Genomic DNA, 24,096 nt, shown 5'->3' with positions numbered 1-24,096 from the left:
GCTGAAAAAACTTTTGAAGCACCTTTACATAGTGTATATATATCTAGACTTGGGACTATTTAAGCCAGGGTTCAATTTACCCAAAAGTAGTAACTTGAAAAGTAGTCTCCCTCACATCTTACATGCATGCCCTTATTTTCTTTGTTTTTAATTTATCTATATTGCATGTGTGTCATTGCTGTGAGTGTGTGTGGTATCTTTTGGTCTTTTCTTTTGACCTTTAAACTTCTGCAACTTGCATTTGCATAAGCAGTCTGGAACATTACATTCCGAGGTGATGTACCAATTTCTGCTGTATGTGTGACACAGAGAGACAGTGGCAGGATTTGACAGCGAATGTGTGTTCCTTTGTTCACCTGTTTGTATTTTGCTCCATTCTCACCGATTCAAGGTAGACCCCTAGTTTTAAAAGGGTAGCCAATCTATTATTATTCCACAACGTTCAGTTGAATTTTAAAACTCACAGTCTCAGCTCTCTGGAAAACCTGCATAACGCAGAGCTGTCGCACGGGGGGAAATTTGTGCTGCGGTGAGCCTCGCTATGCATGTGCGTGCTTGAGGATGCATGTGTGTTCATTCGATATCATGTACTAGCGTATCAGCATGCATCTCCATACACGACCTATGCATCATTTCCCTTTCAAATATCTCTCTTTGTGCCTTTCTCCCTGTCTCTCTCCCCCAGTCACTGTCATTGAGGTTACCACTCATGAATTTCATTTCAGGCTAATTTTTGTAATCTCCTAATGACATGCACAAACGTTTTCAGGATTTCCTCAAAGCTAATGCATGTGCATTGAACAGATTTGATCATTCGATTAGACAAATACTAAAAGCATTTTGCAGACAACGAGAGAGAGAGAGAGAGAGAGAGAGAGAGAGAGAGCGTATTGTGCTGTATGAATAATGTTTAGACTTTTCTTATTTTAGCGCTGCACCTCTTGAAAGATGAAGGCATTCATCTGGAGTGACTGGTTCTGTCTGAAGGCAAAAAGGTCAGAAAACATGAGAGACATAAATAAAGCTGATTATGTTATTTCCCATTTATCAGTATTAGCGAATGATAAATGAACAAATAAATAATGTTACATGAGTCCCAAAAAGTGGTGAGGTTTTTGACTCGCAGCGGGATTAAATATAGAATACAAAGAGCATTCCTTTTTGACATCTTTAATTAATGAATATAATACTGACACATTTACTCAATAGCAGTTACCAGGCTGGATAAAAACACTGATAATAAAAGTGATAACCGTTCGTTTTATTCTGCTTGTTTGAGAAGACTGCTTGATTTTTTACACTTTTACATTTTCTAGAATATACTGGTACATCTATTCTCTGATATTTCAGACTGTGGGGCTGAAAAGCTTTAGTTTAGAAACAAACAATATACAGTAGATGAGTCAGACAGAGGCCCGGAATGATTTTTTTACACGTTTAAATGCTGTTTGGGTTCCACTGAATGATCATGAAATTGTGGGAGGAACTTAATGATGAGGGAAGGAGTCAGAGAGAAAAAGATGAGTGATGTTTCTGAAGAGATGGTCACTCTACTTATAATCCATTTGCGCCGCAGAGGTGTATATGATCCGAACATCCTCTGTAAAAAACAACCAGTGAACCCCCACCCCCCCAGCCGAATACATTCCAGTGTATATAAATCCACCTCCAGGGAAGAAGACTGAGCGTCCAGAAGGCTGGGGGCCGACACAAGAATGCTCCTAATGTTTATGGTGGATACAGTTCTGGAGACATCAGTCTGATCATCAGTTTTGTCACTTTGAATAATTTTTTTTGAGTAATACTGAACAAATCCTGTTAGCTGAAGCTTAATGTCTTCTCTTGGATCCTAGTTAGTCCACTTTTCCTCAGTTTCAGTTCTATCTTCCCAGTCCAACACCGTCGCGGATCTCATCACAGAACTATCGGGTCACCTGAAACAGAAAGAGAAGGAATTTAGGTTTGATATAATCCCATCAGATAGGCTACACCTGTGCAGGCTCGCACCTGTTTACCAGCACAGTAGCAACCCCAAAAAATCAATCATTTTAAACCACACAGCCTTCTTTTATACAAGAGAAGTCGTGTGGCGTCTGTTTCTCCTTGATCTCCGTTAGTAAAGCCTTCATTAATGGTTGACATTTATTTGCTCACATTTGTGTCTGAGCCACTGGTGTGCATGCTCTGCTGGAGCTATCGGTGAACGGGTTGGCACCCAAGCAAACTCATTCATTTAGAGCCTGGCATCTTGCCGTCCAAGTTGGCACAGAGGGACAACTGAGGAGAGCGGTGTGGCACAGTGCCCGACACTTGATCCACCCTCTTGCTCCTTGTCTTTCTTTCCTTTTCCTCATATCTCTGTCAAGTTTTGGCAAGTTTTAACAGTTACTGTGAAGATCATTCAATTTAAACATCAATTCCTGATCAAAGCAACTCTGCCTTTCTCCACACCGTCTTGCGACTAACCTCCACGGAAAGGTTGTGGAAACCAGTGGCATGTGGGGACTTCAAAAATAAAGTCACCACTTTAGGTTTGGGTTTGTTTTTAAAGTGAGGGTAAAAAGACAGTAAATTCATGTTGCAGTTTTGTATGAGATTTATTAATATAAGGTTGATAAGATATTCTGAGTGTGTGACAAGATACAGTGGCCAAAAGTCCAACTTTGGGCAATTGACATCTTTGCTCTTTATTCAAATATTTAATTAGAAATACATTTAAATGTTTGTATGCATGTTAAATTAGTATAGATATTTTTTACATTTAACTAAAACTCATATCCCTTAATACTCTGTGATTTGCTTTATTGATAAATAATGTTTTATCACAAACGTTCCTTTCAGATAGATTTTTTAATTCATAAAGAGCAAAGGTGGGACCCAAATGACTAAAGGTTGGAACCCAAATGACTAAATGTGAAGTTTTAATTTAATCTATTGAAACATCACACACTTTCAAACACTCCATAAAACATGCAGGCTCCCATCAATTCACTGTGATTAAATATGGATCTGTGTAACAGTACGCACACGTTTAATGTTATATGAGAGGTGTGCAGGAAGCAGTCAGATCATCATCATCACCATCAGTCAGGGATCAAACCAGAACTATCTCTCTTTTTATTTTTTACATTTCATGATACCCCTCTAGAAGGGCTTTACAGTAAAAATATGAGCTTACTATGAACGTTTTTTCGACAGTAATGTATCCTAATATTAACTTATAACGCCAGTTTACAGTATATAAAAACAAAAGTAATTCGGTCATTTTATTTACTTTTTTGTCATTTGTATCAACTTGTTTCATAATCTGTCACCCACAACAAAAGTTAAGGGTTTACTGCTGTACTTGTGTTACTTTTCTGTCTCTCTTTCTTTGTCCTCCCTGTCAAGATTCAATAAGCGTCATTGGTGTGATAAAAAGGAATAGTCTCCGTTCTGTGTCATTCTTTGGTTTCCAAATCAGGCTGTGTTGTTTTTTCTGTGAGTTCAAACAAACTTCAGACCTTCTACACATGAACTCATAATGTAAGGTTCGGGATGCATTCACAACAAGATGAATTAGGTCACAGATAGAGTGTGAGAAAAAGTGAGAGAACCCAAATCTAAATGTGATGTTTTCAAAATTCAGTACGTCAAACGAGTAGGATGTCTGAAAATATTATATTCATGATACAGCAGGTAAACAACAGACTATTAAAATTCTGGTAGATGCATTGCTTCTCCACTTTGAAATTCTATACATTCTCATGCAAGGTCATGTAAGGTTGAAGAGCCATCAGGTATAAAAGATATTAAAATCAGATATTAAAAAATATGTGATTTCAAAAACAATAAAACATCATACTGTATGATTGATTCAATAAAAAATCTGTCATTAAAATGATTTCAAATGATTAAACCAGAGCTATATTTGATGACAAATGGTTGGATGTCTTTCCCTGTGGGTTCCAAATCTGTCATTTATACGGTTACATTTCAATAAGAATGGCGTTTTAGAAAGTACCAATAGAAAGTAGACAAGACAGCTTGCTTGGATTTGGAACGGAGCCATGGGAGTCAGGGGATGAGAAGCATTTGAATACTTTCTGTAAAGGAAGTCAAATGTTTTCCAGCTGTAACAAGTACACAGCAAGATTAAACTTGTGTTAATAGGGACAGTGAAACTCAAAATCCAATTTACACCAATTCTGCATCAAAGTAATAGACCGTGATTGAGATGTTTCAACTTGAGATGTTTTTTTTTACATTTAGAAACAAAGTCAGGACAGCAGAGTAGAGTGCTTTTGCTTTGAAGTGCGTGTGTACATTTTTGTGTACTGTATGTGTGTATGAAAATACTGAACTAACCTTGGTTGTCTTCACTTTGTTGCCTGTGCTGCAGCTCCAGCCTGTAAGGTCGGGCAGGACTTTACATTCCTCGCTGTCCAAACAAGGCTCCATCTGACACCACCACTTCTGAGCAACTATAGATGCTACATCACAGGGAACATGGACCGGAGCAGTGAGGTTAGTACACACATTCTCACAATGTGAACTGTAGACAGTGGTCGTATTCAGTCAGATGCTGTGCCACTTTTGCACTCAATAATTCAAGACACAATCCAGTTTACCACAACACTAAATGCAGTGAATTAGCTTTGTACTGTATTTATTGTATCACAAGTCAAGCAGCGCTCCTTTTTAAAGTATGTACAGTATATTACAGTGGGTTACTGTAAAACCCAGTCCAATTGCATTTTGCATGCAACAATTATTTGAGATATTAAACAATGAAATACGTTTTCTGTTGATCATGGCAGCAGTAATTCATTAAGCAATGACCAAGTGATAAAGAAGAATTTCCTTATATCAAATAAATAGAAACAGTTGCGGCGTTTCACCAAAACCTAGGTTGTGGCAACGACATTCCAAAGTAATGGAACCATAAATTATTCCACATCATATCTAAACAAAATGTGTAGAAGAATCCACGAAACTGAATGAATGCACAAACATGCACAAAGACTTACAGATAACAAACCATACAGCTTTTTAAAGCTCTAATTTCTGCAGCAAAAGGGCGACTCCTACAAAATATCTACTAAACCATCTGCCATTTATACTGTGTGTGACAATTGCTTCAAAGCCACAGCCAGAAGTAAACAGCAAACAGGATTAAACATTAAAGTGCAGTGCATTGCCACAGTGCAGTTTATTGCATAACTAGCGACAAGTTCATGCAAATGAAAACATAAGTAACATTAATCCAAAAGACGCGCGGATATGTAATGCAATGAACTGCAACTGCGCAACCCTAGCATTTATTATTCACAAATGTGACAAATATTATTCATCTTGCAATATTGACATATTCTTGCAATTTATTGGCATATGTCGATAATAAAGACCTCCCTATTTACCTGACTGTACACTTTATTATTTAACCCCTTTTAGGCATTTTTTTAGAGTTTCTTCATTTTGTTGATAATATAAATGCCTGTATGATCTAATATGAGTAAATGTAGACAAGGTAAAGGTGAATTCGAACCCTGCAACTCGAGAGTGTCAAAAATGACTAGTCATCATCTTTCCCATGCACCATTGAAGCAGTTGATGACTGAGTGTCATTTTCACACTATTAAATATACATGCTTCCGACACCCATGCTAAAAATATACAGTGGTCTAAAAAATGTATTATCTTTAATGAGCATCAATATGCACACTTTGTTTTCACTGTTTTGTCTGAATGCTAGGGTATGGCAACTGCCATACTCCGCCATACGCAACTGGCCCGAAGGAAATCAAATATATTGCCATCTAAAGCCACTTTTTGTGCATTACTCATAAGTTTTGTTATTATCTTCTCAACAATTACTGTTCAAGAGACCATTCCAAATTTTAATTTAAACTGCATTTTTTTAGATGAATTGTGTCAGTTCCAGTCCAGTGTCTGTTAAGTTTCAACAAAATCGAATACATTTATTTTGTTTTAATTAAAATGTCTCTTAATTTTTTTGGCTATATATGATTATATATGATATGATCATGATACAGTTACTGTTGTATCTCAATTTGTGTAATCAATCCTCATTTTATATAATAAGATTTCATGTTAAAAACAATTTAACGCCCTATAAATGATAACCTGATGATCCACGAAATCGTGACTAAAATGATCTCACGAAATAAATACACAGATAAAAAATGAATGATATGACCCCTTTAAATGTAGAGGTGATCATGGGGTTCAGTACAAGAGCTATAAAATGGCCAACAGATGCGAAGCAACTTGATTCGATAGAGAGAAAGAATGAAGCACGAGATGGGCTGAAACACAGCTTATTTGACAGTTCCTCTCACGCAGAGCGCTGCGTGTGGAGACACTTGAGATATTTTTTCCTGAGTTTACAGATAACGATCGATTTCTCTGTCAAGTGGACAGTGTTGACACAATATTAAATGAAACAGCCAGACAGTCAAGGAGGGAAAAGAGGAAGATGCAGGACACAATCTCTGCCGTTTTTGTTCATACAATGGGCATTGCATTGAGCTAAATGACAAAATCAATCGAAGATGGAGGACGAAGAGAGATTATCAACGTAAATATATTTCATACCATACACAAAAGCTGCGATAAAACGGTCCAATAGAATTAAAGTGCACTATTGTAACAAATTTTTATTTATGCTAGAGTAGGAATCTGGAGGGAATGGAAAATATGATCATATTTCTATATTGTGGTTGTATGTTGGATTCTAAGTTTAATGTGTTGATATCAACAACAGATTTTTTTTTTTCATTTCTTTGTCATTTCTTTATTTTGTGTATCTAATAGGCATGCACATACAATTTCTCTGTCAGTCACGCTTTAGAATAAAAAACTGAAAATAAGATTCAAACATATAGAATTAAAATGGATAAAAATGCATTTTTACCATCCACACAGGAGGGTGCAGCTCTCGTTGTTCCTGCGACCTGCCCCGGAAAGCAAGAACACTTGACAGTCTGGGATCTCTCCTCAATCTTATTTCTGTTACAGCAACGATGGGCTGCGATCACCTCACATGTGCCAGCCTTCACATGCACTGAAAAAAAACACACACAGACATTCCATAAGAATACCTCTCTACGTGCGACACTGCAGTCAGCAGATAAATTACACATGCACAGCTGCAGTCCGTCATTTCACCACCAACTTTCACCACCTGCGTATATTGCCCTGTCGTAATGCAATGCACAGATATGTTTGATGTAGCTATTAATATTTTGGGTTACATTTATACACAGTACTAATTTAGACTCCTCAAAAATCTATTTACAGTGTCTTGTCTAGTATTCTTTTTGAAGTCAAAACTTTAATTAAAACTCTAAAGAACACACAAGCAAAAAATGTATAACACAAACCCAAAAGGCTACTTCATAGTCTGGGTTGTCAAAATGATTGAAATTCAAGCCGAGATGTATAACCTCTCACTCTCAATATCACATCAATGAAAGTGTAATATTTTGAGCGTTTGAAATTTCAGACACGATTTGAAACAGTAAGACGGATGAACTATGAGATCTGGAGAGAGACAAAAATATTAACTGCAATAATGGGTAAAAAACACAAACGACACCAACATCTGAATGTATTTTTCAAACATCTCTCGATCTTTTCCCAATTGTCTGGAGCATTTGAAACAGTTTTATTTATCAATACAGGGTTTCACCTTACAGAACGGCCAGGACTTTGGCTGAATTTGAGCCTGAGCTGTTAAACATGCCCCTTAATGCTTGGAGCGTTTCCTAGAAACAGCCTTTGTATATGGGCATCATTTGTATCTGTGAAGTCGTATAAAGTTTCAGATTTCTCACTGTGCAAGGAGTTTTAGTAGAGCATTGTTATGTGGGCTTAGAATGTGGACACACAGATCGATACTGTAGCTTTGAGGCTCATATTGCCCGAAATATAACCTCTGGATCTGTGCTGGGCACTCTATTTCAATATCACGTGCTTGTTCCAAATTTGTTGGTCAAAAGAACGTAAGCTGTGTGTATTGTTTTAGGGCTCAGTAAAGAAAACAATGTACTGTATTGAAATGCACAGGTTTATAATGATGCCAAGTTCCTTCTCCATAACCTGCAAAGCCTATTAACACCAAGGGGCTCGGTTAACTAACAGCTTGGGGCAGTGCTAATGCCTCTTTTGGCTTAAAGAAACACTGTTGGTATTTACTAAAGACACGCATTGTTAATTTGCGTAGAAAAGGAGTAGACACAGCTGTTTTTCTGACTGACTGTCAGGCAGGCAGTGGTGGTTGAGGCCTAAACTTTATCCAGAGGGGCAGAGCATTGTCGAAGTCGGATGGGCCTTGGTGACCCTTCACCAAGGTCCAGACAGTGGGGCTAGGCAAGAGGAGAGCCAGGTAGAGGAAAGCCGATGTAGCAGAGCATCAGGGAAGATGCGGCGGCGACTACTCCAGCAAGGCAACCAGCACTCTATCTGGGCAAAAGAAGGGGTAAATCATACGAGAAGGGCACGACTCAAAAAGACCTGAAGACAAGGCAAAAAGGGAGGAACATTATGAGGAGATTGAAGACAGGTGCGTAAGCGAAAATGTGTGGATAGTGAGAGCAGCTGTGTGAGAGTTCACGTGAAAGTGACAGCCTACCCAAAACAAAAAGAAAGAGGGAGATCAAACCCAGGTCCTGACAGTACCCCCTCCCCCAGGAGCACTCGAGGACGTGGGGGAGTGGTGGTGGTGAAAAGCCTCGATTAGCAAGCGGTCCAGGATGTCCCGGAATGGAATCCACCGACTGTAACACTCCAAGTCAACCACATGCTGGAAACCTCACCCACGTCACCTGGAGTCAAGACCCCCCTCCTGACCCTTAATGAAACTAGGGGCCCCTGTCAGAATGCCAGCTCGTGGAAGTGGTCATTGAACCTTAACACGACCAGGAAACCCGGGAGTCTCCTAGGGAGCTCGAAGTGCATTTTTGTATTTTCTTGACTATTAATATAGGTCTTGGAATGCAATTAGCGGAGAGAATGTCTTGATTAAAAAAAAGCAATTTAGCAACATTGGGGCTTAAAATAACAGGTAGAACAAGAAGAACAGTCAAAAAATAACTAAATCATAATAACATAATGTAAACAACCAACCAACATGAACATCCTACAATTGAAACATTTAGCAAGCTGCAACAGGAATTTATGTTTAATGTTGTTTTTGCACATGCTTTACAACAGAATGTTCTTTATGTTGCTTTATGGAACTGATCTGTCCTTCGGTGGTTTGGCACAACAGCCAATCAATTCCTTTCTGCACACATTACCTCACATCAGATTAATCCATCCTGACTGGGTCAAAACGGGGGCCGACACTGCTGGTCAACAGCCTGTAGTAGGTGTGTGTGCGTGAAATGTGAAAATGTCAACCGTCCCGAGAGATCGACTCCACACTGAGAAACGATTCTTTCCATCATATTCTTTCTCATCATGCGTCTCACTAACAGCAGTGACAGGGCATTTCATTTCTGTGTTCCCAACATGATGGGATTCCACGATATGGCCCCTTAAGATTTGAATGGGGACACACAGTGAAGCAGTGTTCTCTCTCTCTCTCTCTCTCTCTCTCTCTCTCTCGCCTGGATGGAGTTTGGGTAGATAGGGGTTCTGTATGTGTGAATTAAGACGTGTGTAGGGGGTGTTTGTATGAGTGCTTGTCCTGTGGGACTTATATTTCTTTCTTCATCTCTAATTCTCACTATCCTTCCACCCACCATCTTCTACCTATCTCTCTCTCCTGGGTCCATTGTTTCCCTCTGTTTCTATGCCTAGTTTGGAACAATATCTTCAACAATAACCTTAGGCAGTTCTTATATTTCAGTCTTAGGTGGGCTCAAGCCCCTGAATATAAGCTACTGTACATGTATTGTGGCTTAAAGGAATATTTTCTTGCCTTGAGTGGATGCAAGTTCAGATCCCGCTTGGATGTTAAGTGTGTTGGTAGATGTATATGAGCATATGGGTGATGATGAAAGCTGCCCCCTTAACTTTTCAATGGCAATAACCATTGTTCTTTATTTTTGCTTGAAACGAATGTTCTCTTGCGGTCTTCCCACTGACTTCCTACTTATCAAACTCGAATTTACAACCTTGAAATGTGAAGTTGTAAATATTGTGAGGGTTGGATCCTCTCAGTCAGTGGAATTAAACAACTCACTCATTTCACAGAGCAAAACCTGCAATTTGGGAGGAAGACATTGTGTAGCTCAGAGGGAGATGCAAATGCAAATATTTGTGCAAGTGGAGCAGGAGAGAAACAGGCTTGATTCGTCAGAATTCAGAATTCGGCATTCTGCACTTTACTAGTCACAAGAGAGGCTGTTATTTGCTCAGTATGTAAATGATCTGTTCACTGTGTTCGTCTGCTTTACCAAGGCAACTCACTCAGTCTCCAGGAGCTTAGTCAGCCTTGGGCTCTCATTTCAAGTCATTTCTCAGGTTAGAGGGCTCTATATTCAAATGGCGCTCTAGGCTGAACAGGTCAAATAAATAATAGCAGCATACAGCACCCTTCTAATAGTACTAAGAGGCATTAGTTTAAAAACCTACCTCTTGAATGAAAATACCTAATACTACCAATAAATGCTATAAATCATTCAAATTGAATTCAAGTTAACAAATTATAAGGAATTTATACCTACAGTATAAACAGGGCTTGATACTGTGGCTAGTGGTTTTTCAAAATAACTATCTGGTCTTACTCGAAGCGGGTCTCGAGCCAGCATATGGGTATGGGAGACAATCACTCTAACAAGGATGCTAGGCGTCTGTCACTGGAGCCTTTCTTGCACAACTCTTTCTCTCGCTGGTCTCCGTTACACTAGCACTCAGCATTTTCAATGTCAACAATTCTGTTTTGGGGAAATAATTTTATATGACTGAAGTTGACAATGGCCTGCTGTGAGATCATGCGTCAAAAAACATGCCCAAAATAAAAACGAAAATGTTCCCATACCTATCTCCCCACTATATTAACTTCCTAAAGTGTGTCATAACGTGAAAACGGGAATGCAAGTGTGTCATTACTGGTGGATTCGAGGTCGGTGCATGAGTGATAACGAGCGTCAGCTGTACGCGCACCGGTCTCATATCACGGAGGAGATTGGGAGCATAAGAGGACGAGCGACTGGACCTATAGTGAGAGAGGACCAGGCCTGGCTTTTAGTTGGTTTGTGAGTGTGTCGCCGGCAGTCAGCCGTGAGGGGGCTACCAGCTGTCTATATACGTTTATATTTATATTGATTAATTAAAGATGTTGAATGTTTGTCGGTTCCCGTCTCCTTCCTTCCTTTTATGTATCTTTGTAACAGGGAAAATGAAAACACTTAAACATGACGACTGACAAATCTAGATATAAAAGCAGTGAAATCATAAGAAACTCAGTGTTTGTGATCTCTGTTCTCACAGATAAATTATATAATTTTTATGTGATATAATATTTAAAATGATTGACAAACTGATGTAATGTCTGTATTAATTCAGTGCTTTGTTTGCTCCTGACAATAAACACAAACAACAACTAAAAGCCAGGCCTGGTCCTCTCTCACTATCGGTCCAGTCGCTCGTCCTCTTATGCTCCCGATCTCATCCGTTATACGAGACCGGTGCGCGTACGGCCTTGAATCCCGACTCTCGTCCCGCCTACCTCACTACAATATTATTACATTACGATATAATATAATAGTAAAAAACACAACACTTTTTCAGACAATTGTAATTTGCTTTACTTATAACAAAATATAACCTTCTAAGAGTAACCAGTTTATTTATATCATTATTCAGTCCCACATTGACATATCAAACACTTTCACCTTCAAAAAGCTGAGAAAATTCACAGTCATTACGTCTCTGAGGGCATCCCCCGTGGCTTTTTTGTCAGATCTCTTCTACGAAAGGAACCTAAACATATCCATATATATGTATAAGGGCACACATGCCTCTAGGAGGTTCATACAAAACCAGCAGGGACAGAGTTAAAACATTTTCCTATCGCCAAAGACTAAAATTGGACACCTAGGGTGAAGTAAATAAACTTTTTTGACATCTCTCTGCACGCTATTTGAATCTGATAAATTTTGCACTGGTATAAAGCTATGCTATGTGTGTTAAAATAATGTAGTTTCCTTTTTTATTTGTTCAAACATGCCTTTTTGTTATAGTTAGCATTATCGCTTTAGTCATAAAAGTCGGTCCAAATGTATGTGTTGCTATTTTCCACAGAATGCAAAAATGAAATATTATCTAAAATGAATGCTTGTGTGCACTGTGTATGATGGAGATTTTTATTGTAAATGTCAACTATTCAAATTAATTATAAAATGTGTCAAGTTCAGAATAGCCTCTTGTATTGTCATAATTGTTGTCCATTACTTGTGATGCTATAATAAATACTCATTTGTTTGGCACTGCAAACTGTCACTGCAAACTAATTAGTAAGATGCGAGCAGCTCATATGAGAGAAACAGAAAAAATAGGAGCAGAAAATACACAAAGATCTCCTCTGCCAGTCTCTCAGTCCAGAGCTCAACCAATACAGTGAAAAGTGAAAGCCCTTCAATAACCGAGAGTGCTGTGTTCATTTCGTTCTCACAGTCTCTTTCCTGATGTGATGTAACCCGTTTGAGAGCACATGGTGTTAATGCTTCAATCAGACCAATGATTCTCTGCTAGTATCTGCTAGTTGCTCACTTTGGGGGATGTTCAGTGTTACACAAGATATAAGTGAGATGCTCTGCACAGCAGGTGGCTGTATGTCAGACCTCTGGATATCAAAAAACAAGAAATTAACATCTATTTCTTCTTTCACTCACACAAAGAAATGCATATTGTTATATAATCTATTGACTCAGAATCCGTATATGGTCAACTTTTGTTTACTTTTTCTTTAGATAGGTACCTGCATTTAAATCTGTTTAGTATTATATGTGGTTGGAAATCCAATAAAATCTGATTTTTTGGAATGCATCTCAGTCTGAATTATAAGATCGGATTTTTTAGTTTGACATTTGGTATGTGACGCATATCAGTTATTTAAGAATGGGCTATATGCATGTGTGTGTTCTGCGTTTCAAAGTCAGAACCCTAGTTTCCGGTAACGGAGACTAAAGCAGAGAAATAGTTTAATTTAGCAGATGCTGCACATTGCGGCACACAGCAGTGGTGTATAGAAATGCTGTTCTATCATATTTGAAATTATACTTTCATTAGTTAACATTTCGTTATGACATTAAAATACGGTGGAACGCCACGTCTATACCACTACTGTGAGCCGCAATGTACAGCATCTGCTAAATGTAACTATTTTTGTAATGTTTCCATTTCTCTCTGCTTTTAGTCTCCCCGAACGGAAACTGTCGGTTCTGATCGTGAAACGTGACAGTCACTCCTTCATAGAGCCCATTGTTGTACAAGAGAAGATCTACCCTGATGCAGAATACAGGCAGGTGTGTTTGCTTAAAGAATAAACTAAACTCTGTAGATTGATTTTAAAGAGCAAATTGAGCACCTCAATTCTATGACACAATTTGATGCAATACTTGAAAAGCATTTTATTGACTAATTGTTTATTGTTCATTACCTATTGAGAACCTATTAAGGAAAGTGTCAGGACATCAAATCATATCTCCTTTGGAAGCAAAGGTTCCGAAACAAGAGGGCGAGAGAGATACTCCATAAGAGAGAGATGCAGCAAAAAAGCACAAACCCATTGTGAAACTTACACTCTTATACTAGCACATCCTAAGCTTAATTTTGCTATTGATCTTTTGGAAGGGTTTAATATGTCCTATAATTCTCCATGTTTGTGCTGGTAGTGGTTACAGTGAGCCCTCTGTGCCCTACAACACACTGGAAGAGGAGGGACGGTATCGTAAGACAACGCTGTAAATACAAGTATGTCATTTATACAAACAAGAATCTGTCTAACTTCCATAAGGTCAGATTTATTGTTGTATTGTTTGTGATTCTGTAATGAATGTTTTGGGATTCTGGGACTATCTGTGAATTTAAAAAGTTGAATTGAAATTGAATTTTTACACTAACATATCCATTACAAAACTACAGCAATAAGAGAGTAAAGTAGTTGTAAATTGTTTTTCTGTATACAGTTATGGCCAAAAGTGAACATCTATGCGTTTTATTCAAATATATTATTTAAAATGTAACATTTATTTTTTTATTCATGTTGCCTAGTACTTAACATTGAGAAGAATGTAAGGAGGCTTAAATTAAAATAATAAAATATTGCATAACTTAGGAAGCATTAAACGTTAATATTGTACAAATATATCTCCACAGACATCACTTTTGGCCACTACTGTATGTGCTACCTCCTTGGTTACCGTGAGTTTCCCAAGTACATTATTTTGGGTGAATTAAAATTGTATTGGTCCTGTAAAGTCATTCCATTACAACCAACCTCCTAATAATTTCTTTCCGATATTAGCTGGGGCATCAGGGATGGTTGGGGTTTGGGATCAGGTTTGGCCTATCACTGTTTGATAGGGGCGTAGCTCCAGGACCAGCAAAGCGCGAAGTCAGCCTACTCGGCTAAATCACATTGTGCTGAGTACACCCTCAGACAAATGTATTGTGCCTCACGTTGAAATATTTCAAAGCTGTAGCCACTGGCCATAAACTTCATTTAACAAGTTCGCATGCTTCCAGGGATGTGGAAACGTGCAGACAGGTGGCCTATTCTGGGTGTAATGAAGGACTTCAGGCTTGAGAACTCACACTCAAAAGTTCTTCCTCCGGACGTAGCTATGGGGTGAAAAGAGGGAGGCGGGGCTGGTATAAAAATTCCAGAGTAGTCAGAACAAGTTAGGGAAATCGTTGCACTTGTTTATACATTTTTTGGGAATTGCAATTGGCAGGATTTATTAACACGGCCCTCCAGCGCATATACTCACAAGGACATGTTACACCACAAACACTTACCTGTGCACCACAAAAACACACTTCAGGGACGTATTCAATAATGCTTTTACATAATTTAGTGTAAATAAATAGTAAATGTGTAAATGTTACCTGATTGCCTGAGCGACACGTCATACATACAGTAAGCATGCTTTCTGCTATCTTGCATGATGTGCAAGATCAATGATCATTATAATTTTTTATTACACTGAAGCCAAAAATACCATGATGTGGTTAGCTAACCATAATTCTGAGATTCAGCATAATTCAAAAATATCCTCAATGTCATTTAAACAACCAAAGATCAAAGGGCCCTGTTGCACTTGGACCTAAGAGGTGAGTCGGATGACATCTGATCTCCTCTAAAGATCCAGCCATATAAACGTCCAGAGACATATATCACTTTTACAGGCGAATGTGTCCTGCTGCTTTGCGGGGGGGGGTTTGTTCATGACACAGCTATTAAAGACTGTGTCATTTTATGGGCTTTTCAATCAGGATCTTTATGTGAGGGCATACAGCCCCGCCCTACGCATTACCACACAGCAGAATACATAGATTAAAGATATTTTTTATGTTAACATAAACAGATGAGAAATGACCACAATTATCATTTAAAAGTGCGCACAGTAGTATTTGGATAAAAGCATCTGCTAAACGAATAAATGTACAATGCTTTAAAGGTGCCATTCCCTGTGATGCCAATTTTCAAACTTTAGTTAGTGTGTAATATTGCTGTTAGCGCTAAATCTACTAAATGATAAAGCGAGATGTTGTCTTTAACAAAATTCGCTTTTCAAGGACTACAGAGAACGGCTGGAATCGAACTGCAGCCCTCTACTTTCCGGGTACATATTGTCCCTATTCCGAGTTTTTGGATAACCTCCCTCCAAAGGAAAACACCAAAAAAGAGGTGAGACCTTCCTTAGAGAAGAGTAAGAGCCTCTGGAGTAGTGTTTGGTTATCAGAGATTGTAAACATTTGACTGCGCTACATGCTTAATTACTTTCATTGTCCAACAGCTTGTAGCAAGAATTCAGCTACACACATTTTAAGATAACCGACGGACGAATAATAGCTTTCATGACTTTAACATTGCCTGTTCTGTGTAATACACTGAAATTGTGTGAATTTGCGCATACCTCTAAAACACTTCTATGAAACGTCCTTTGAAGTCCTGTTTGCAAATGTCTCCCGGTCAATCAGCTTGTTTTATCATCCAACTTGGGTCCAATATAAAAAGGCAAATCTAACGCTTCTCTTATTAGTGTTGATAAATATAACCGGTCTGATGCCAATCGGTGCAGTGCATTACCCTTGCCATAGTAGGAATAAAATAGTGATCTCTAACAAAGATTGACATTTGCACGTGCACTAGCAGAGGGGGACCGACCAATCACAACAGCCTGAGAAGCTAGCTGATATGTCTTTGGTGTTGCTAGCACCCTGCTCTAACCACTGAGCTACACGAAAGCAAAATCATTATTTTTGTGAAAGCATTTGGTCCCACCAGTGGTGTACAAATGATGCATTTCACCTTAAATTTGCTTACTGAGTGTTTCTTTATTTTTCATTTTCATCTGTTTTTAGCACCGGTTATGTGTGTGTGCTCGCACAACCTTGGTCTGCCGAGGACTGTGTGTGCTGTTTATAACAGCGGCTAGGGCAGAGAATATGGGTGTCCAATTAAAACCCTTTTAACCCGCTGTGGAGTATTGTCCACATATACAACAGCCTGACCAACTGCAGCAACTATCTCCGCAAGGACCAGCAAACAAAGAGAAGGAGAGGCAGGTAGGTTTTTAGATTTAATTCTTAAAGCCCCACTAATCCAGAAAATGCCCCTTTATCTGTTATCACGAGTTCGCCTTAGCAAATAATTAAATAGGCAGTAGTTTAGTTAAGCAGAGAAAGTATATGCGTATTTGGCACGCCGTCCAGGGAGAGGGCTCTGGGGTCGGTAGTCTTTTCCCTAACGTCACATTGCCCTATGACTGCTGATAGACTCTGCTGTCTCCACCCTTATCGAGTTGTACACTGTCCACTATTGTTTATTTCTGGAATGTGCAGAAGACATCAGGTGAAGTCACTTTTCACCGGGATGCTTCACAAACAAATGTTAGTAAAATGTTTTTTCAAACATGAAAAATCGTTACACATGAACTTTTCTTACAAGTCACACCACCCCTTCGAAACAGTACAGTGGCTGACACAGGACTAAGATGTCATCAAGTTTATGCTTCTTTTAAGAAGGAGAAACCGTATTTACGAAACGCTCTTTGTAGAGCACTTTAGGGCTACTATAGAAACAACATGTAAGGGGACCCCCGGTGTATGTAGATAGAAATAGCTAATTCTTAGGTAAAAGAAACATAACACTTCATTATGTAAGGTCTTTATACACCTCTGAAGACGTAGTTTTGTATATTTTATTGCATTTCTGTCAATAGATCCTCCAAGAAAGAAATGACACACTAGACCTTTAACTCATTGTGTTTGTGTGTGTATATATACAGGTTTGGCTGTCTTATAAAAACATTTCAAACACTGAAATATGAGGAGATCTGAAGTGGTCCTTACTATTTGAAAGACTCATAAATCAGACAAATCACATTTGGCTTTCGATTTTATAAAGTTCAAACCAAAGGGAGGGTTAGGTTCGGAGAATTGCTATAGTAAATTTTGTTATCCTAGAGAGAGATTCTCATTATTATAGCTTCTAAAGCCTGTGTGAACAAAGGCAAATGTGTACCTGTATGTGCGTGCATAAGTGCGTGATAAGCACTTATCCTGGCTGTCACGACACTTGCTTCTGGATGGCCCATTACCCAAGAACGGATGAGTCACTTTAAAAGCCTTTTAATTGGTGGGAGGGGCTGATCTATGGATACGGCCATTCACAGTCAGCACTTGAGCAGTTATTATATTCATTAGTGCAGATCATTATAAAGCCTTGATGAGAGGAAACGCCCTACTGCTCTCGATCGAGCACAGCAGACACCTGGAGCAGTTACAGTACAATCAGACAGACAGAATAATGAAATTATATCTCTCTCCATCATCCACTCTCTCTGTGTGTGCATGTCAGTCACACTTACTAAAGTTATTAAGATATTATTTCTCTATTAAAAGACATTCATATTGCTCTTTCTTGTAATTGTCTAGTAAGAAGAAGCCCTGATTACAGCTGAGCTGTTCTTAGGAGTCATAGTGTCTGTTAAGAGTTCTTCAGAGATACTAGCTGCCCACCTAGACAGCATTTCGAAACGTCATAGACGTAATGCCAATATACAGGTATGAGAAAGGAAGTTTTAGGTAACATTACATATACATTCAGTTGTGTGCATGTGTCTCCACACAAAACATAACAAACACAAAAGGCATGATACTGTCACGCCCCTGTGACCCGTGACACCATGTCTTAAATGATTTAAACAGTCAATGAATGTAACATGTCCTTATGAAAAAATCGTTCAATGCATCTGCTTCATTTATGAATAAATCTCGAATCTTTGAACGAGTTGGTTGAGTGAATTGAAAAAAATTGTAACAATGGTGAAAAACTGTAGAAATGTCACCACCCTATACATGGGCGGCATTTAACTATTGAGTTCGGGGGGGATCAAGATAAAAACATCAACAGCCTTTTGAGTACCTACATCATCAAACTATTCCCAGAAATTTTAAACAAAGATTTAAGTAACAACTAAACAACAAAACCGCTGTACCTTAGTGAAGTGCTAAACAGCGTCCACCAGGCGTGGCATCAAATCGATTAACTGTTTTATCAAAATCCATATGATAGGCATGTTCAATGTTCAGTACTGCAATGTCCGAGAGTCTCTTTTGTGTCATTGTGTTTCTCATTATGTTTTCAGTCGGCGCAGGCAAGAAACATTTCTTTCACACAATGCAGTGTTCATCGGCACAGTCAAAAATAACCTAAAGAGGTTGCCAATATTCACTAGACTGTGGACTAGCTTTGACTCTTTGAACAGTGACAATCGTTGTTCAAAACTCACTTCTCCAGTTGACATAGCATTGAAAAGTGTAAATTCAGCTTCCGTCTCCTCTTCTGGAAATCCATAGTGACGACAAGTAAATGTCAGGTCCTCTTCGGCACCTGTTTTAAAGCTGCGGATGTAGTTAAGCGCAATCAAAGTGTTAAAGTCATTTTCTTGAAATCGCTCACGGATCTCATTAACTGTGTTGTCCAGTACACAGACATGTAATTCTTTGTAATAGACCTGGGCTGTAGCTGAATTTGGTCCTGTCGCAACTGCTTTGGAAATCCTGCATGGACGTTGCAGACCACGGTAGTTGTTCTTTTCGCACAAGTCGACTGTGAACTCCCAAAGCTACTGAAAGTGGTGATCAGTTCTCATTGCTAAAAGAGCAGAGATTATGGTAGATGCCAGGCTTTTTACACTAGCATAATGCAATGTGGAGGACTGTAGCACTTTTGGCAGTATATTGCACTGTATTAGATCATGTTGCATCAAAATACAAGGGAACAAAAAGTGAAAGTCGGCCACTGATTTCAGCAGACTACTTGCCTGTCCCTTGATTTGGACATTGTTTTCAGAAATCTCAGGAAGATGGTCAATGATAGTCTCAAAGTTATCAATGATGGCCTTGAGAGCCTCTGCAAGGCAGCTCCATCTTGTTTTGCTGAGAGATTTCAGTGTGGAACTTTTACCCGCAAAGTCGCTGTTCTGATCTCGCGAAGACTCAAAAACAGCATGCCATTTTGCTGACCCCTCGGTAAAGTTATAGAGAGACTGGACATTAGTCAGCATGTGTCTCACGGCTGTGTTAGTGTGACAGACATCCACAATGCAGAGGTTGAGTATAGTGACAGTGGAATTACATTTACAGCGGATTTCCGCATGGTACAGCTACACCATGATAGGGTCCTCGCATACTCGCAGCACCATCGTAACATTGCGAGATTGAAGCTTGTCAATAAATTCTTTAATAGAATGGCTAAAGATTCACCATCTGTTTTGTCAGTGGGTAAAAATCCAATGAATGATTCATGGACAGCGAGGTCTCTGTCAACACATCTTAAAACCACTGCAACTTGTTCTTGTCTACTTATATCTTGTGTTCATCCGCGAAAAGTGAAAAAAGTTTGGCTTTGTGCACTCTTTGAATGATTTCGCTTTTAACCTGGCCGGCCATTATATTGATCAACTCATTTTGGGACCTGCTATGTACATAATTAAATGATCTCTCTCTCTTCTTAAATAGCCAATCAATTAGTTGGTTTTCAGTGGCCCTTTAATCCATCAACTGCAAAAAAATTCCCAGATTTTCCTATCCATCCGTTTTGTCGTATCCATGAAGAGCAATACCGGAGCGACAACAAAAGAGCAAAGTGTCGCATATTTTTTTCAAATATTCTCTGTTCTCATTTACTCTTTTTGCGTCACTGCTTTTTGCGTCGCTACAATGTTTTTGAGTTTTACCACAGTTGATAGTAAATATTAGGGCTGTGTATTGCCAACAATTTCACGATACGCATCCCTATACAAGACAACGAAAGGTACCGTATGTATACAGGTCAACTTTTTATTATATTTCGTCCAATACGCAACCGCGTCACATGGGGACTGCCCACGAGGCTATCGGCTCCGACTCTTACTATGTTAATATAAACAAAAGTAGTGTATATAAGTAAAATAATATTAAAATATATTAGAGTATACTACAGTTTACCAAAGTAAACATTCAAATATAGTACAGTATTTATTTTTTGATGCACCAATATATTGGCCAATAATCAGTATTGGTCGATACTAGCAAATTTTCACACCATCAACTATCAGAAGATAGTTTAAAAGCAGCCGATAATCATGGTCGATATATCCTGTTAACCAAAAACGGACAGGAATTTATGCTCTGTTTATAGAAAATGTTAAGATTTCTGTAAGAATCGATATCAGCAGATATCACTCTGAATAATCGGCTATCAGTATCACTAGAGAAATTTTGTATTGGTGCATATCTAGTAATTTTTCGTTACCACAACACTGCAAGTATAGTACTAGCTGCTTTAGCATCGTAAAATATGTTTATGGTATTATGCCAACACTACTTGTGAGATTCCAGCACAGTTGTAAAGTAACCCTTCAAAATCAGAGGTGGAGCATAGCAGCACAAATGGTTGTGGGTTCGACTCCTAAATAATACACATACTGCTAAAAAATGTAGTGCGTGGATGCACTGTAAGTCGCTTTAGATAAATGTACTGTATCTGCCAAATGCATTAATGTAAATGACCAGGTGTACAGTACACAGCAAGGAAGCTCACAGGGCATGTGCAGAGCTTGGGCATTAACACAAACAGTTAGAAGAGGATGGATGGAGGTTAGAAGAGCACAATTTTACATTACTGCAGTGAAAAATCTCTCTGAAAGGATAATATTAGGCAGACAACAGTTGCTGTTGTTTACGGTGTTCTCTAAGCAGATTCCTCTCGTGTGATTATTGCTCTCAATCCTACAGATTTTCTAAACCGATGCCTAATGACCTTTTTCTGCAAAAAGTGAGTGTTCAGACATCCTGTCATAAATATAACTCAGACAGATGGGGAGAGTTTGTTTTAATGACATCACTTCCTGTGCAGATGTATCTAAGCGACATTAAATATTAAACTAATGCAAAAAGAAGATTCGCTGGATTCCGCATCACCGTGTAGCCATCTCTCTCATTCTCACACACTCTCTCTCTCTCTCTCTCTCTGCCCAGCAAGGGTATGTAATATTAAAGTCGGATTAGGCCCAAAAAGCGGATTAGTATTTTAGTAGCATTTGTGTTTTATTTAAAGTTCTAATATTAAAGGACTAGCAAAAATAAACCCGGCTTAAACATATTTCTCTTACACATTTCAGATCACTGCCATGTTGAGGACATTTATTCTCACTTTTCATCTGCTCCTTGTTTCGATCCCCTAGTGAGAGGCAAGAGGTTGGCGTTGAGAGGTTTGTGTGCCGCGCTGCAGGTACAGCGGTCCGCTCTAACGCCCCCTAATCTGCTAATCTGTTAAAAGGTGTTGTCCTCCTGCATATGCTCCCTTTTTTGGAGAGTGTGGTGTTAGATTATTTAAGCCTGTAGCAGGAGATCGTCACTCCCGTATAACTGTGAAATAGAGAGTTTTATGCAAACTAAAGCAAGCATTTTAGCCTTACTCTGTTTTCTTCTACGGTGATAATTTTCTCCCTCTCTCTATCACGGCATCATCTGCATCAAAATTAATTAAAGGCCGTCGAAAATGTGGGAAAGAAGCTTTATCCATCATGACAGAGACATTGAGACACGTGTTTGGAGATAAACTTTTACTTGAAATCTCTTCAATTCTAAACAGTATAGGAGAAACATACAGTGATAAAGGTAGGGTTGGATGGATACCAATATTACGGATTTGGTACACTTTAAGCTTCTGTTAATAAATAAACCAAACAGCCTCGGGCAGCAGATGAAAGGAAACGAATGCTTTCAGTGGATCTAGTTATAATTATTTTTGTAGTTAATACATTTAATTCCTTTTTGATGAGAGAAAATTAAATATTTTTGCCAATTTGTTTGAGCGACTCCTGATGTAATTGATACGACTGCACATACTGTATATGGACACTAGAAAGCTGACTCCGTGGGTCACATCAAATGTAAACCTTGAACTAAATATAAATCTTCAACAATTCATTTTTTTTAATCATCTTTAACAGCGTCATTCACTTTATGCTTCAGAGCTTCTTGTGATAATTGAATGAATTGAAAATCCCATCTGTGTTTGATTTAAAGAGAAATTTCAGTAATGTATTCCCAGTTATGTATCACAATATATATATCACAAACAACAACACACCTAATACATTGGTACATTCTACAACACACTGTTGGAAGTGTAAAGCACTATAGCACGAGCCTGTCTCCTAGGTCAGATACTAAAAGCGTGCACAGTTGTAAACCTTGAACTAAATATAAATCTGCAATAATTAGATACTTGCTTGAGAGCTTTTGTGATTTGTTTATGTCACATTGCTAGAAATGTGAAATGCTGAACTTTGCTAGTAGCAGTGACCTGTCTTCCAGGTCAGGTCCTAAAAGTTGTTGTACATACAGTATATCGTACTGCTGCAATGTTTTTTTTTACCCTATATACAGAAAATATTTGTCACTTCTGTAGTTCATACAATGCATATAGGTAACACTGTTCTGGAATATTCTTAAATGTCAGACAGAGGCCCGTGGGAATAGATGCGAGAAGAACATGTCCAGACCTCCGTATCGCATGACCCCTCTGCTGTGGTCAGGTCTCCTCCAATAATCCAGGGGTCAGTGTTCCTTCCTTCTCTGCCTGACACACATTTCCACTCCTCAGTCAAAGTCTCACTGCAAATAGGCAACCCTCGAACAAATACCCTCCAATACACTCCAAACCCTTGAGAGGGCCGTCACACACAAAGAAGGCGTAATTTTGATGGCTGTCCAATCCGGCTGAGGCAGAAGATGTTATTCTTTGGCTCCAATTTGAGAGAAACGGAACCTTTCCCCCTCCTGTCATCTTGTGCGTCTGTGTTTCTTCCTCCTCTACACATTCATCTCTTCCTCATTTCAGTCTTGTCATCCCGAGTCTCATCAAATGTCAGAGGACAGCGAGACGTTCCTCAGTTCTGGCACCATCTGCATCTTGAAATACACAACTGTTGTGAGACCGATCTCCCTCGGGTCCTGTGATGGGGTCAGCACTTTTAAACAGAACTCTGATGAGACCGCGCTCTGAGAATGTGACGGGAACAACCCAGGAGGTTTTGCTCTTTTTCCATGGCTCGAGTGTTTTTCAGCGCTCTCCTCAGTTGACGGAAAGGATTTCACAAACTGCTATAAATAAGAGTTTATGCTGCTCCAACAAAGTGGCACAATTTTTTTGCTTTTCCACTTTTGAAAGGACAGAATAGACTGACAGGAAGCGATTAGGAGGAGAGAGGAAGGGATCGGGAAAGAACCACAAGTCGGGAAATTAACTTGGGTAGCGGAATTGCCCTACGTGTCTGAGGCATTATACACACTGCCACAGGCTCCGACAAATGGCAACATTTTAAACACTCTAAAGCTGCCCGTCACTGAAACCCCACAAAT

The 24,096-nt window shown here is 38.9% G+C and overlaps 1 protein-coding gene across 2 annotated transcripts in view; it reads right to left on the bottom strand.

The window, feature by feature from the left end:
- Positions 1-1,163: 1,163 nt before the first annotated feature.
- The window catches only part of tafa3b (TAFA chemokine like family member 3b), a 71,113-nt gene continuing 48,180 nt past the window's right edge, over positions 1,164-24,096 (bottom strand). For both annotated transcript variants that reach the window (XM_079468512.1, XM_079468513.1), the window contains exons 3-5: positions 6,917-7,066; positions 4,348-4,472; positions 1,164-1,934 (exon numbers count right to left, since the gene is read on the bottom strand). In XM_079468512.1, the coding sequence (XP_079324638.1) occupies positions 1,923-1,934; positions 4,348-4,472; positions 6,917-7,066 (287 nt within the window). In that variant the 3' untranslated portion in view covers positions 1,164-1,922. The remainder of the gene's footprint in view (positions 1,935-4,347; positions 4,473-6,916; positions 7,067-24,096) is intronic.

This window comes from Barbatula barbatula (genome assembly GCF_947034865.1).
Source record: "Barbatula barbatula genome assembly, chromosome: 11".
Taxonomy (NCBI): Eukaryota; Metazoa; Chordata; class Actinopteri; order Cypriniformes; family Nemacheilidae; genus Barbatula; species Barbatula barbatula.
The sequence above is the reverse complement of the archived record's forward strand: the minus strand, read 5'-3'. Positions and strand labels throughout refer to the sequence as shown.